This window comes from Astatotilapia calliptera, chromosome 5 (assembly GCF_964374335.1).
Source record: "Astatotilapia calliptera chromosome 5, fAstCal68.1, whole genome shotgun sequence".
NCBI classification, from domain to species: Eukaryota; Metazoa; Chordata; class Actinopteri; order Cichliformes; family Cichlidae; genus Astatotilapia; species Astatotilapia calliptera.
Window position 1 is genome coordinate 3,351,909 of NC_137426.1, and position 15,324 is coordinate 3,367,232.

Here is a 15,324-nt window from a genome sequence, read left to right on the forward strand (position 1 = left end):
TTGAATGTTTGTGTTGTTAAAAGAGAAATGTGTGTGTCTAAATGAAAAGAAAAGGATGTTGTTAAATTCTGTTAATAAACCAGACGAGGAAGAGCCTGCAGACCGAACGCAACTGATGTCTCCTGTCTCTGCTTTTCTGTTAAAAAATACAGTTTAAAAACAGACCCCATCGAAGGCCTGTAACATCTGCAACAGTATAAAACTTTATTATTAACTTAATTTGTGTTTTTTATGCTGCAAATAAATAAATAAATAAATACTATTGCTTGATTTTATAAAGCATATTTCTTTTTTCCGGGGGGGGGGGGCTTATAATTATTCAATGAAAAGAAAATATCCACCGGGATTAGTCAAGAAATGATGAGACATTTTGTATAAATTCCATGTTAATGTGCAATGAAAACACTAAAAGTAAAGCAGAAAATACTCACCACCAGCCTTCAATGATCAGAGGTTAGTTTGGGGTTTACTGTGCATCATGCTTTGGTAATAAATAATAAATAAAGTCCTCTTAGGTCAGAATATGCTTCATTTTCTTCTCTTCTTTTTGGCCTTTTTATCTTATAAATTAAGGATAATGAAAATTGCTGTGACTGATTCATATATTTTTAAGAAACTGTGACAAAGAGCATTCATGCTTCAGACTTGGCCTTTGTTGGGGGATTATACATGACTGGTCCCTTTACAGCAGGGGTGGGCAACTCCAGGCCTCGAGGGCCGTGTCCTGCAGGTTTCAGATCTCACACTGGGTCAACACACCTGAATCAAATGAGGCCTCAGGAGAACTTCAAGAAATGTTGAAGAGGTAATTTAACCATTTAAATCAGCTGTGTTGGATCAAGGACACATCTAAAGCCTGCAGGACACGGGCCTTGAGGCCTGGAGTTCCCCACCCCTGTTTTACAGTAAAAGCAATGAGTTGGTACAGCTGACAGAGATTAACATTTATTTTTCTGTTATTTTTTTAACCATTTGATTTTTTTTTCAAATCTCATATTTGAGACCATAGCAATCACAGCAGCACCATCACTGTCATCATCAGGAAGCTTTCCCTCCTGTGATAAACACTGAAACGCTTATAAAAGCTCCGCTCTCACACTGCCTGCCTTCTGTGTTTCACCTGCACTCAGGTAGGTCCTCATTAAAATCTCTGCAGTGTGAATTTGTTTGCATGGCAGCAGTTACTCTGTTCCTTTATTTATATGATTTAACTATATTCTATATTTTAAATGATATTCTAATTTAATGTTTTAAATATTATTTACCTAAATGTAAAATTTGAGGTCATTCACATGTAATGGAGTATTACTACTATTACTAATATTGCCATTCTAGAGGCAGCAACCCCAAGTTGCTCTGATTCATCCATCCAATTTGAATGTGTGTGAATGTTAGATAGAAAGTGTGTTTATGGGTAAATGAAGCAATTTGCATAAAGCCCTTTGAGTGCTCAGGTAGACATTTATTAACATTATATGGAATAAAACTGCACTAACTGAAATAAAACCACAATTTTATAACTTTGTGATGAAAAGGAAAGAGCATGGCAGTTTTTATTTAATCAAACATTTATTTAAACACAGACCTAAATGAATCTGCTGTTAACATGTATGATATTATAGTTATAGAATAACTGAGAATGGTTTGAGTTTTGGCCGACGCTCATGTCAGACAGGTAATGGGGGAGATCAAAAAAAATCTGATCTGTTAAAGCATCAGCAGCTAAGACTAAAATACAGACTCAGAACAAAGTATGAAATTCATAATAATGTGGCAGTAAAATTGTAAAACTCACAGCTCCTTTATTTTAGGGGAAAGTGTCCACTTTTTAAATCGTGGTATGCAAGATTTTTTTTTTAAACTGATTATTAAAATTATGATACTACTATTAATGTAGTTGTACTAGGATGAGTTATTTAAACAGGTATTGTGTTGTCTGCGTCCATCCTCCCTCAGGTCTCACATGTGAAGAATGAGCTCACTGCTGGGTCTCAGAGGCAACATGACCATCCCTTATCAGGTTCAGTAAAGCAGCTCCAGTAAATAATTAAATCAGTTAAAATATAAATCTATTGATATTTAAATAAAATCCTCATGTTGATTTACTTTATGGTGTAAACAAATTACTAAAACTTGAAAGTCTGCTCAGTAAAATGTACTTTTATCAAGGCTACAAGAGGAAAATTCAGTCCAGACACTATCACCCAAATAAACAATGAAGATGTTGTTTGCTGTTATTCTCCGTTTCCTGTTTCACGTGTGTGCTAACAGACACCAGAAGCAGATAAACTGAATTTCTTGTCTCTCGTTGCTGGATCAGCTGCTGCTCATCAGAGATACTTTCACCACAGCGTTTGTCAAGAACCTGATCGTGGTTCTGGTCTGGCTCACACTCAGTTACATCAACGGCACCTTGGTGGTCACGTTTTTTAGACACCAGGTAAACACACACACACACACACACACACACACACACACACACACACACACACACACACACACATACACACACACACACACACACACAGCAGCTTATTTGTCACATATTATTATTTATCCTGTCATTTATAATTATTAATCCAAAACATGTTATTAATATGATATTTTAGTTGACTGGCCCTGCAGCGCCCACAGAACATACACGTCACACACATGTATGAACTGATAAATGTTTGTTTAGTGCATACTTACAGGAAATTACACAAAACAATTTAAAGATGTCATTATAAGGTCAACACATAGAGAAAAACAGTGACAAAAAAATAAGAAGAAAGTACCAAAACACACGTACAAAGCATGTTTGAAATATAGATACAGCAGAGATTTTGATATTTGATCTTGCTGTTTCAAGAGTGTGTGCTTCACTGCACTCCAGTAAGACACTGAAGGCATTTTGTACTAACAACAGCAGCAAAGACAAAGCTGACCGTGAGTGACATCAGGCACCTGTAAAGGTTTTTTTTTCCCCCATTCACTCCATATTTGATGATAAGGCCGGTATTATTTCTGCTGCTGAGTGAGTGATGCAAACATTTGGAGGGTTGTAAAAGTTTCTTATTGTTATTCGTCCTTAATGTGTCTAAAAACAGAGGACGTTTTATTTTTATGGAATTTAGAAAAAGGACTACATGAAACCGCAGCTAATAAAACTGTTTTTGAGGCAGTATTTCCCCCAAACTCTACTTACGCCCATCACTCTTTTCTTTTCAGTCCATGGAGAAACAAAACTCTACAATAATCTCTATTGCTGTTGACCACAGAGTCATTCTGCTTCCTCTCTGCTGCCTCTCTATAGACTCTTGTCCACAGCTGTGATTTAAAGCTGGAGTTCACGATTAATGTGCATGTCTGGAAATTTGCAGTGAGGTTTGAATGCATCAGATGCAGAAGTGATTCATGTGCCTCTACACCAAACTCACCGAGGAGTGTCACACAGAAGTATCACAGCACAGGACATTTCACTCCTTCTGTTTCCTCCTTCAGACCTTTCATGACGACCCTCGTTACATCCTCTTCATCCACATGGTGATCAACGATGCCATCCAGCTGACTGTCACCATCATGCTCTTCATCCTCAGCTACATCTTCTACAAGATTAACGTCGCCTTCTGCTGCTTCTTCATCCTGGTGGCAGTCTTCACCACCAGAAACACCCCTGTCAACTTAGCTGCCATGGCCATCGAGCGCTACATAGCTATATGCGAACCTCTGCGGTATACCCAAATCTGCACCGTGAGGAGGACCTACATCGTCATCGGGATGATTTGGTTTATCTGTGTGGCTCCTGATATTACAGATCTGTTTGTAACACTTGCAACCGAGTCTCTGAGCTTCTTTCATGAGTCAGTGTTCTGCTTGCGCCAGAATGTGTTCAAAGACCCAATCCTGGCGTACAAAAGGCAAGCCTTTGATATCATCTACTTCTCCTGTGTGTTTCTGATTCTGGTCGTCACCTACTTGAGGATCCTGTTTGCAGCCAGAGCCCTCTCCACAGATAAGACATCAGCCCAGAAGGCCAGGAACACCATCCTCCTCCACGGGGCCCAGCTGGCTATGTGCATGCTCTCCTACGTCTCTCCTAGCGTGGAGGTGGTCCTGCACATCATCTTCCCAGGTCGGATCCTCGAAATCAGATTTGCAAACTACCTGATCGTCTACATCCTGCCCCGTTTTCTGAGTCCAATCATCTACGGTGTCAGAGACAAGAAGTTCAGGGAGTACCTCAGGATGGACTTTCTGAGCAACAGATGCAGAAACAAAGTGAAGAAAGTAACGCCCGAGGACAAAGACCACTTATAAAGACTTGTATAGTGCTTGAAGAAAACCTTTAATTTGCAATGTTTTAAATGAAATGAAAAATAAATACATAAAAATGTATTTTATGTTGACAATCCTGGCAAGTGCAAATATCTAATTTCATGTGGTCTGAATGTGTGAATGTCTCAGAGATTAAGGAGAAAACAAACTGTTCAAAGGAGCGAATGCTTATTGGGGAGGCCACGTCCCAACAAATTAAATCAGGGATAAAAAAAAACTCATTTGTGTGGGAGAATAAAGGACAGATTACCCAAGACCATAAAAAATGTTTTTATGGTTTGATATGAAGCACTGACTTTTTCTGTGTTAGCAACAGTTCAGACTCTTTTCTGTTTTTTCAGCTGCAGTTTGGACTCCAGTACAGATGCCTTACGTCAGCACATTTCTTTTTCCGCTACACTTTTCGTAAGAGTTGTGTTCACTTTCATTAAGCCAAACCATTTTAAATGTGGCACCGATCTTCAGTGACAGAGATAAACTCCAAACCCAGCATGCAGAGGAAGCACATAGACTAATTTATCCTTCAGGATACTGTTGACACTGCTACACCGAGCAGCACCTCTCCCACATGTACAGTCTCAATAGAAAAAAGCTCCACCTTGTGGCAAAATCTATTCTCTGCTGTAAAACCTACTGAATGAAAACATTCTGAGTTTATTGATGTCTCGGTTTATATTTATTTTACAGAGAAAGGCTGCGTAACATGTTGAAATCTGTGTTTCTCGCAGCAGGTTTCCTGGGGTCATCCTGGTGTACTAACACCTGCCCAGGTTTACTTGATAACCAATGTTGGCCTTTTTCTAATCCTTCGCTAAGACTCGCAGTGAGCAGGAAGTCAGTCAAGCAAAATAATGTTGCTGATTATATTTCTAACACAAATCCAGCTCACCACCGTCTCACGGACTGAAACTGCAGAATGGGACACTGAATGAAATCAAATGCAGCCTGAAGGAAAAGCAAGATCAAAACCATCTGATAAAACCTTTAAAAAAAGTTTCAGCTGACCTCAAAATCTGCTTTTTTAATACAAAAAATTATTTTACCCTCATATTACAAAAATTAAAATTAGAGCTACGTGCTTTTGAAGTCACATCATTTTTGACTCCTCATCACAGGAGATATCAAAATGAATGAAAATATAATACTGAGTCAATTATTCTAAAACCAAAATCTTATTTTTGTTGAGCAACAATTTATATGTATCCCAATTTGAGCATTAATGTCATAGAATATATCCAGATAAACCCACTTCATGACTATGATGAGGAACACAAAAACAAGCTTTGGTACTCTGGATGTTTTATTTGGGTTTTTATCATTGATATCTGGAGTAAAGCTCAAAATGTTAATTTTCAGTGAAGCTTTTAAGGGTTGTATCATGATGTAGGTTAAATGATCGAAATGAAAGGTCTCGATTTAATCTGCATTTGGACCCAGACATGATTTCTTTTTGTGACAAAATAATTTCCAGCATTTCCATCTTGGTGTGGTTTTTTCTGACTTTATGGTCTTCAGCAGCTTTGGACATGGATATAATGTCTTTACATTAAACACAGCAACATGTTGTAATTGCCTGGCTGCATGACAACAGTGATGTCCTGACGTTTGCACCACTCAAAGCTCCAGTTTTGAAATTAGTCATCTGACATCATCCTGTAGAGGACGGATCATATTTAAGGGGCTTATCAGATCCAGCAGGCCCAGTCAGGGAGTCAGCAGGTGAGAGGCTCTGACATCTGTCTGTTTAATGTCTTTGCACATCACTCTGTGATTGCCATCTCTTGCTATCAAAGCTTCAGGATACATTAATGCAATATTTTAAATATGAATATTTCCTATTTTGTTGGTTTGTAAAGGCTGAAAGTTGTAAAAAGGTTTTTCTTCTGTTCATTTGTATATTTTCTCTGATGATATTAACATATAAAATGTGAATGTTGATGTATAATGTTGATGTATCAGCAGTGAAACAGAATGATTTTTAAATCTAACAATCTCTCTTTTCTTAGTGTGTGCATATGAACATAGGTTATGTTGTGTTTGAGTTACTCACAAAAACAATGTTCCTGCACTCCTAAATGTTTTGTTTGTTTTTTAGAAGAGAGAACAGAATTAGAAATGACCTCTGACCTTACTGTAAAGAGCAGATCTGTGCACAGGTGTGTGAAGGCTAACATGTTTCTATCCTCATTATTCTAAAATGTTATTATAGCGTTACCTTTTTCACTATAATACTTGTGCTAATAATAATAATTATAATAATAATAATAATAATAAAACATATCCATACCATGTACTTTAACATATTCCAGAAATGTGTCTTTTTTTTTTTACTATTGATCAAAGATTTATCATTAATTAAAGATGCAGTGTGTAATTAATAACTGAAGAAGTTCATTAGTATAACTGTTGTATAATTGTAGGTTTTATTTCTTTGCTCCTTCAGACAGTGAGAAGGAGGAGATGCTGGTCATGAACTCCACCTCCACTGGGCCTCTTTACCCACTGGTGTCAAACACCACCTCTGTCCAGACACAAGGTGTTAAGGAGAGCTTCTCAAGCATTCTGACCAAGAACATAGTGGCCATGCTGGTGTGGCTGGTCCTCAGTATCATCAATGGCAGCATGGTGCACACCTTCCAACGACACAGGTACTCAGAGCCTCAGGGATACACGAAAACGTATTAGAGGACAGCAAAACTCCCAAAGGTTACATTCTTCTGCCTTCTTCCATATTAAAATGTTTTTATTAAGAAAAGATGCACATGAGAAGTCAGATGTTGGACACATTTAACATTTGAGTCTCGAGTATAATGCTGCATGAAAAGTCTGTTTGATATTATTTACTCTGGTATAAAAGTAATGCTCTAGCGAGGAAGCACCCTCACCTCAAATGAGGTATTTTCAGCACTGAGAATACATCCAGAGGTGACCCTTTGAACACACGAGTAAGGGCAAATTCAGTCCAGAGCTCTTATGTGAAAACAGCTTCGCTGCATTAGTCCAGTTTAATCTCCAGTTTAGCAATAAAAAGCCTAAACTGGTTTGAAAAGAGAAAAGGAAGAGACATTTCCTGGAAAATGTTCAAAAATAAGCAGATAAATCCAAAGTAGAAACACTTGCATGTGATGATATGGTGTACACACACAAACATAAACCACAGCATCTGTCTCTCAGCTCTCAGCTCTTTGTTCTGACCCTAGTCTCTTCTACGAGAACCCGCGATACATCATGTTCATCTCCATGGTGATCAATGATGCTCTGCAGCTAACCCTGGTGACAGCTCTCTATCTGATCAGCTACATCTTCAGGAAGATCCATGCCTCTGTTTGCTGCCTTCTGGTAAATCACAGCAGCATCAGTCAAGCCCATCACATATGTTTTGCATGTCATGTCATCCTTCTATGGGATCCTGACTACAGACCATCTAACGTAAACAGAGGAAAGGGAAACAGTGCTGCATCTTCACAGGATCAGTATGAATACTGTTATTATTGATTTATAATCCACAACAGGTAGTAAAGAAGAATATAACTCTGTGATCTACAAATTAACTACTATACACCATTGTTAACCTTTGTGTTCTCCCTCCACCCTCCTCTCCCATCCTTAGATCATGACAGCGATCCTCACCACGCGCTCCACCCCTCTCATCCTGGCCGGCATGGCCGTGGAGCGCTACATCTCCATCTGTTTCCCTCTGCACTACAGCCAGATGTGTAACATCCCTCGCACTCTCCTCCTCATCTGTGTTATCGTCATCCTCACCATCACCCCGCCCATCACCGACCTCCTCATCACGATCGTCAAGGAGCCTCCGAGTTTCTTCCACACCAAGATTTTTTGTGACCACTCACTTCTTTTTCGTGACCAGTCCATTTACTACAAGAACTGTGTGTTTGACGGGACTTACCTCTCCTTTGTGGCCCTTGCGCTGCTCTACACCTACTGTAAGATCATGCTGACAGCGCAGGCTGTCTCAACAAGCCTCGTCTCTGTGAAGAGAGCCAGGAACACCGTGCTACTTCACGGGGTGCAGGTGGGTGTCACACCATGAAAAAGCATTTATGAATCGACACCATTCACCAAACATTATCATCTGCCTTTATCACTAGTTCCCCCTTAAATGTTCAAAGATGGTGTGATGAAGAGCAACGAGATTTTTAAACCGTTTACTTAATTCTATCTTGAATAAAAAAAAAAATTCCCAAAACAACAAACAAGTAGGAGGTGGAGACAGAGTGTGGAAGGTGCCATTTTTAAAAAACTGAGACTGTTGTATAATTGCTCCAATTATCAGGGTACTACTCAGTTTACTGTGGGGACAGTTTGTTTTTGGCTGATGGGAAGGAAGCTCTGCCCTTAAATCCATGACGAGCAAAGCAGATTTCAAACAGGCCATGGAACAGTAGAGCTGATCTTCACCTTTGTGGGACTTTTGGAGGCATCGTGGGAGTTTGACCGTCCAGTCTACATTTTTTTGTAGATTTGGAGAAGGGTTACAGCCGAGTTCCCCAGAGCCACCAGTCTGGTGTACTGCGAAAATTCATCGGTCTGAGAACCTGATTTTATTCATGAGTGATGGGAAGGTGGAGAGTGAGTTGGACAGGTGGACTGGAACAGCATCAGCAGCAATGTGGGCATTGGAACAGATTTTGATTTATTAGTCCATCTACATTATAACCCTCAGCTATGGCAATGAAATCTGAGTAAGGTCATGAATACAAGCAGCTGAAATGAGTTTGCTTCATATGGGTGCATGGGCTTAGCCTTAGAGATGGAGTGAGGAGCTTAAAGATCTGGAAGGATGTTGGAGTAGAGCTGCTGCTCCTCCATGTTGCATCCTCTTTACAGTAAGGTCAGTTGATGTGGTTCAGGCAGTTGGCCTCCTGGGAATCTGAACTGGAACACCATGTCTTGGCTGTCCTGGAAACACCTTCCAGCTGGAGCTGGAACGTGTGGCTGTGGAGAAGAATCTGGAAGACCCGGCTTTGCCCGCTGCCGGTGCAACCAACAACCTACAAAGAAGCCAGTTTTGCCTCTTTGTCCTTTTTTGTCCCTATTGTTACTTTTACCACATCCCCTGAACAGTTAAAGGAACATATATCTGAAAATATCTGAGTCCAGAGGCATAAATCAGCTTTATCTACACTCTGTTTTTGTTTCAGCTGCTGCTGTGCATGCTCGCCTTTGTGGTTCCCTCCCTTCAGGCGGCTCTGATCTCTCTCTTCCCTCAGCTGAGCCTGGAGATTCGATACATCTTCTTCCTGCTTGTCTACATCATCCCTCGCTTCCTGAGCCCCATGATCTATGGCTTTCGTGATGAGCAGTTCAGGAAGTACTGGACCCGATACCTTTCCTGTCACGAACACAGCGTGACTCTGCTCAGGCTGGCGTCACAGAAAATGAACCCTCAGGTGAAACAATCAGGGAACCTCAGCTCAACCTGACCACAGTCTGCTGCACACAAACAGCCCACTGTGTGATCATTGTTTCACCTGTTTGTCATGCATTCATGGATGGATAGATTTAAATAACATCTATAATAATTAAAGCTCAAAGTGCATGGGCTGATGTGCAGATTAATACATTTCCAGTGAAATCTGTATTTTTTTGTCATCCATGTGTGTTTCTGAATCAAAGCGCGACCGAAACACTGTGAAATTTGTCTATAAAAACTTTTAAACAAATCATAAAGGTAGTTGTGATGTTTTATTCTTGTACAACTAATCCTGAATAAAATAATGCTTTAAGTATCTAAAAGGGCAATCATTTAAAAATATATATGTAATTAACTGCAAAACCATTTTTATATGAATAAAGTTTATATAATTGTGTCGGAACACAAATCAACTGTCAGAGGTCAAAGCAAGAATACTTGTTTTGTTTTAAAGTGAGTGACCCTAAAATTAACCACAGTGATGTCAGCAGTACTGAGCAGATCAGCATCATTCCTAAAACACCAGGTATCAGCTGTTCTCGTGCAGAGGAACTGGACGAAACAGGTCATTTCCTAATATAGCAGAAGCTGGTAGAGCACGAGGCGTAACATGCCGACGTTTTGTCACGTCCCGCGGCGTTCCTGAGGAACACCAAAGGAGACCTTCGGCGTTCTTATGGTACGTGGCGGGTTATGGCTGAAATCCAGTGCAATGACGCTCCCTCGGTAATAGCCCTGTATTCCAGCCCTAAACCTAACCTTATTCCTGATCTTAACCAGGGCTTTAATGACGTTAAATAGCGTGTTTCTAAGCGATTTGAAGAAAAAGAGCAAACATGTAGATTCAGTCCAGACAGTTCTCATTTTTCCGAGGTCGTCATTTCGGAACGTGGTGGGTAGCCGGAAACTTAATATGTTGACGATTTGTCACCTAGCGTAAAATGTTACGCTTTGGGAGTGAGAACGTGTTGAACACAACAAACACATAAACTGCAGGAGGTGCTTATACCTGCCCTAACCCTCACCAGCTGCAGTTAGTAATCTCTCTTCCACAGCATGTCTGTTTTCCTTCTCTCACCTCATCTGGTCGCAGCAGATGGCCCCGCCCCTCCCTGAGTCTTGTTCTTTTGGAGCTTTTTTCCTGTTAAAAGAGAGTTTTTCCTTCCCACTGTCGCCAAAGCGTTTGCTCATACGGTGTGGGTTTTCTGAATTGTAAATACCTGATCATGCTGTTTGAATAAAACCTCATTTAGATCTCTCATAATATTCTTGCACAAGATTTCTGATAAACAAACTCACAGTTCACAACTACACACAGTTTTCAAAACGAAAATGATAATCCACCCTCTGGCCTGCAGCTCCCCACCTCTCCAGGATCATCTCACATCACTACGGCAGCGAAATCTATATAACCACACGTCTTCCTGTTCCTCTCACTTCTCACACGCAGCTGCACAGCCTGTTACATCAGCACAGGCCAGAACGGTGTCGTGTTGAAGTAAGTCATTTTTGCTTAAAGACTTAAGAGTAGGAAGAAGTAACTTACATCTGCTGTTTGCTGTCTTTTAATGCTGAAGTTTTGAATTTTTTTGTGAAAACATATGAATGGTGATCATTTTAAAAATAATGAACAAATACCAACAAGTTTTTGGACTTTAGAGATGAAGTGGTGTTTATGGCAGGATATTTAAAAATTTTCAGGGCATCTGAAACTGCAGAGTGACTAAAAAGTGCTTATTACTCTTCTTGTTTCACTTATTTTCAGTCCAGTCCTTGAACCTAACGATTTCAGAGAAAGCTTTTGTTCTTTTCTTAAGCATCATGACACTGACCTATGAATTGTTCACGCATTATATAAAAAATCCTAACTCAAGTGATGAACCAGTGTTGTGTCTGTGCACAACAGACTTTAGACACTAGGACTTGAATGAAAATAGAAACATGAATCCAAATGTCACATTTTTAGTCCAGTTTGTCATCAGGATCTATCACCATCAGTGTGGAGGACAATAAAGGCGGTCGTGATAAATATTGACTTATACAGTCATAATGTACTTCCATTGTCTCATTGTTTTTTACATGTTTTGTTTTTGGTGGCTGGCAGTGATATTTCAGCAAAATTCACCAAACTACATCTTATTAACATGTAACACAATGTTTGTTTTGATTTTTCTTTTGTCTGTTTTTCTTAAAATGAAATTCTTCCTTTTGTCATTTCTTTTAGTTTCATTCAAATCATGATTCTTGTTCGTGATTTGAAAAAGAATCATGAACAACAGAATCAAGTTTCTGTTAAAAACACGTTTTATTTGTCTCAGTGGTTGCAATGAATGAAAAACACCACTTGAACCTTGTGCTATATGTGGAGTTGTTTCTCTGAGTTTCATCTTTCGTTCTGTTTTAGGTGAGTTCGGTTTGTCGTGTCCGAGCAGGACGAGGTGTGACATGAACACAACCAAACGCCAGGACAGCTTCAATGACGCCTTCACAAAGAACTTTGTCTCCTTTGCTCTCGGCTTCATCATCAACTACATTAATGGGATGTTTGTCTATACCTATTTTAAGAGTGTTGTCTTCCAGCAAGACCCCAGGTGTATCATTTCCTTCTACAAGATTTCTATCACATCAATTTCAATAATAAATCAAAGAAAACTGAGAGCAGGATGAAGTTTGTTATTATAATTTGATATTTCTGCTACCTAACATTGGGACTGTTTTTTGCATCTGTTGCCTCGTTTTGCTCTTTGGTCCTCTCCTGCCCCGTCTCCTGCAGGTACGTGCTTTACATCCACCTGGTCATCAATGACATGATTATGCTGACAGTTACTGTGATGCTGCAGATCCTCACCTACACCACCCCCCTGAGCTTTGCTCCCTGCTGTGTCATGCTGCTCATCTCAGTGACAGCCAACAAGTAAGTATCTGTGCGAGAGACAGTATAACAGTTTGTACATAGCCACTGACCATATTATTAGGTACACCTGAAAACTGTTAACATACATGAAGCGTGGGTGACAAAATATTCACTACGCTTTTAAATGAAATGCAGTATTCTGCTATTATTTGTTCAATTAAAGTGGACAGTCAATGTGCACTTTAAGACAGTCTGAGCTGTACTCAGACTGTAGGGAGAAAGAGAGAATCACAGACGTCATGAGCAAATATAAACCTGTGTGTTCTAACTGTCTTCATGCAGGAACAGTCCTCTGAATCTGGCCGGCATGGCGGTTGAACGCTACATTGCTGTTTGCCGGCCTCTCCATCACTCTCAGCTCTGCACGGTGCAGCGAGCGTACGCTCTGATCGCACTGATCTGGGCTGTCTCCTTCATCCCCTCCATCTCAGATGTCATCATCCTCCTCGTCGTCCAGCCCCTCTCTGTCTTCACGAAGAACGTCATCTGTTACCCCTCCTTTGTGTACAACACACCGTACCATGAGACACAAAGTCTGGTCATCCAGGTGACATGTTCGTTTTCTACGTTTATGGCTCAGTTTAAATGATTGGTGGATCAAATCAACTTGAATTCTCTCCCTCAGGTCCTCCTGTTTTCTTTTGTCTTCCTCACTTTGATCGTCACCTACATGAAGGTCCTCTGTGCTGCTCGGGCAGTTTCTTCTTCTAACCAGGCCTCTGCTAAAAATGCTCACAACACTATCCTGCTGCATGGAGTCCAGCTCCTCATCTGCATGCTGTCATACATTTCTCCCTTCATCAACCTCATTTTAGTCACAGCCTGGCCCCATAAGAGGACCATAATCCTATTCACCACCTTTCTGTTCACCAACCTGCTTCCACGTCTGCTCAGTCCACTCATCTATGGTGCCAGAGACCAGAAGCTCAGCAGCCACTTCAGGGTTCACTTTGGCTGTAAAGGTTTTAAATCTAGAGGGAAGAGCAGGAAGTGCAGGGTGCCTGAGAAGCACTGACTCTAAACACACGCTATACCTAAAAAAAGTGTGGTTTGACCTGATTTATCCAGTGAGCACAGACGTTGATTTTGGTCTGAATCAGGTTTGTCCAACTCCAGGCCTCGAGGGCCGGATCTTGCAGGTTTTAGATCTCACCCTGGGTCAACGCACCTGATTCAAATGATTAGCTCATTACCAGGCCTCTGGAGAACTTCAAGACATGTTGGGGAGGTGATTTAGCAATTTCAATCAGCTGTGATGGATCAAGGACACATCTAAAACCTGCAGGACACCGGCCCTCGAGGCCTGGAGTCGGACACCTCTGGTCTAAATGAAGCAAATTAATTGACCTTATGCACATTTTTATGTAGGTGCAGTCAGAAGAGTTTGTGGCTAAAACTTGCCTACAGTATAGATTTGTACATGTACCCTGTCAGGCACACAGCCCTGTCAGCTCTGGCTGCAAATGCAGAAGCCCCACTTGCTAATGAAACATTCTGATTAAGAGGGGCAGCCAATCAGAAGAAAGAAAGCGGGATGAGACAAATGATGAACTGAGTGTAGGGTAGGATTTGTTTTGAACTTTGACTCATGTGAAGTTGCTCAAGTGGAGTCTGTGATTAACAGTGTGGTGATAGAAGCATTACAGCAGGTTAGGTGTTCCAGTTATCAGAGAAGATGACAGAATTTCTTATTGCACCGCACGTAAAATTCTGAAAAATGTTTATGAACAAAATAAAAAAGAGAAGCAAAGACGTCCATCGACCCAGACTGAGCTGTAAAACTTCATCATGCACACTAGATGGAGCCCTCATCACAGACATGCAGGAGCTTTCCAACATGGAATGCTTACTGTACAGACTCGCTGTGAGAGATAAGACTTCTGTTTTATTTACTAGCTAAATGTAATTTTTGATTTGAAAATTTCCCTTTGATTGCCTAAATATTGAAATAATGTACTACTCATATACCCTTACAAAGCAAAAATAAAGAACACTCAATGAACAGGTCAATAACGTTCATAATAAAGTGTAATAGTAATAATGATGTGTACTTAAGGTATGGACAGGAAGGTTACCTTTTCACAAATGTTTAAATTATGAAACTGAGTGAAATATCTGTTGTTACAAAACACAATTTTTCCAGTCTGGTATGTTAAAAACCCAGGTCTGCACACACTGCGCTTATTATTTCTCAGGAATGTGTTTTTCCCATGTTTCCTCATAAAAAAAATTTGTGTAATAAAAAGGTAAACAGAACATTTAAAAATATATGAGAAAAAATATAAAAGGAAAGAAGTATGACCCATTATCTCAATGAAATGCTCATTTCTGTATTATAACTCCAGCGTGCAGCAGATCAGTGACATAAAAAGATTGTAGATGTGCAAATGATGAGAACACTTTGTGAACTGGACAGTTTTGCTGAATATTTGAATCAATTTGGAATCTTACTGAATGTCATCATGACTCATATTCCAAATTTCTGTGTGTCACAGCTTGTGCAGAATAAACCTTTGTAATGGTTTACGGCACTCGAATAAACAAATGAACAAATACATCTATTTATAAATATATTATGAAATCAATAGAGACTCATGCTCACATGCTGAGATTATGAGGTTGTCAAATGTAGGTAAAGAAACTGATACAAAATGAG

At 40.0% G+C, this 15,324-nt stretch overlaps 3 protein-coding genes across 3 annotated transcripts; all 3 read left to right on the forward strand.

The window, feature by feature from the left end:
• The first annotated feature begins 3,225 nt into the window (after positions 1-3,225).
• LOC113021629 (odorant receptor 131-2-like) lies at positions 3,226-4,493 on the forward strand. The gene has a single exon (XM_026166328.2). The coding sequence runs from the start codon at positions 3,397-3,399 to the stop codon at positions 4,297-4,299; it is 903 nt and encodes a 300-aa protein (XP_026022113.2). The 5' UTR covers positions 3,226-3,396; the 3' UTR covers positions 4,300-4,493.
• A 2,205-nt stretch (positions 4,494-6,698) lies between these two features.
• LOC113021767 (odorant receptor 131-2-like) lies at positions 6,699-10,011 on the forward strand. Its single transcript, XM_026166480.2, has 4 exons — positions 6,699-6,965; positions 7,518-7,656; positions 7,928-8,353; positions 9,483-10,011. Exons 1-4 carry the CDS (start codon positions 6,778-6,780, stop codon positions 9,762-9,764), a joined length of 1,035 nt encoding a protein of 344 aa, XP_026022265.2. The 5' UTR covers positions 6,699-6,777; the 3' UTR covers positions 9,765-10,011.
• Positions 10,012-12,199: 2,188 nt separating this feature from the next.
• Positions 12,200-13,815, forward strand: LOC113021768 (odorant receptor 131-2-like). Its single transcript, XM_026166481.2, has 4 exons — positions 12,200-12,345; positions 12,528-12,668; positions 12,951-13,215; positions 13,294-13,815. Exons 1-4 carry the CDS (start codon positions 12,200-12,202, stop codon positions 13,681-13,683), a joined length of 942 nt encoding a protein of 313 aa, XP_026022266.2. The 3' UTR covers positions 13,684-13,815.
• Positions 13,816-15,324: the final 1,509 nt, after the last annotated feature.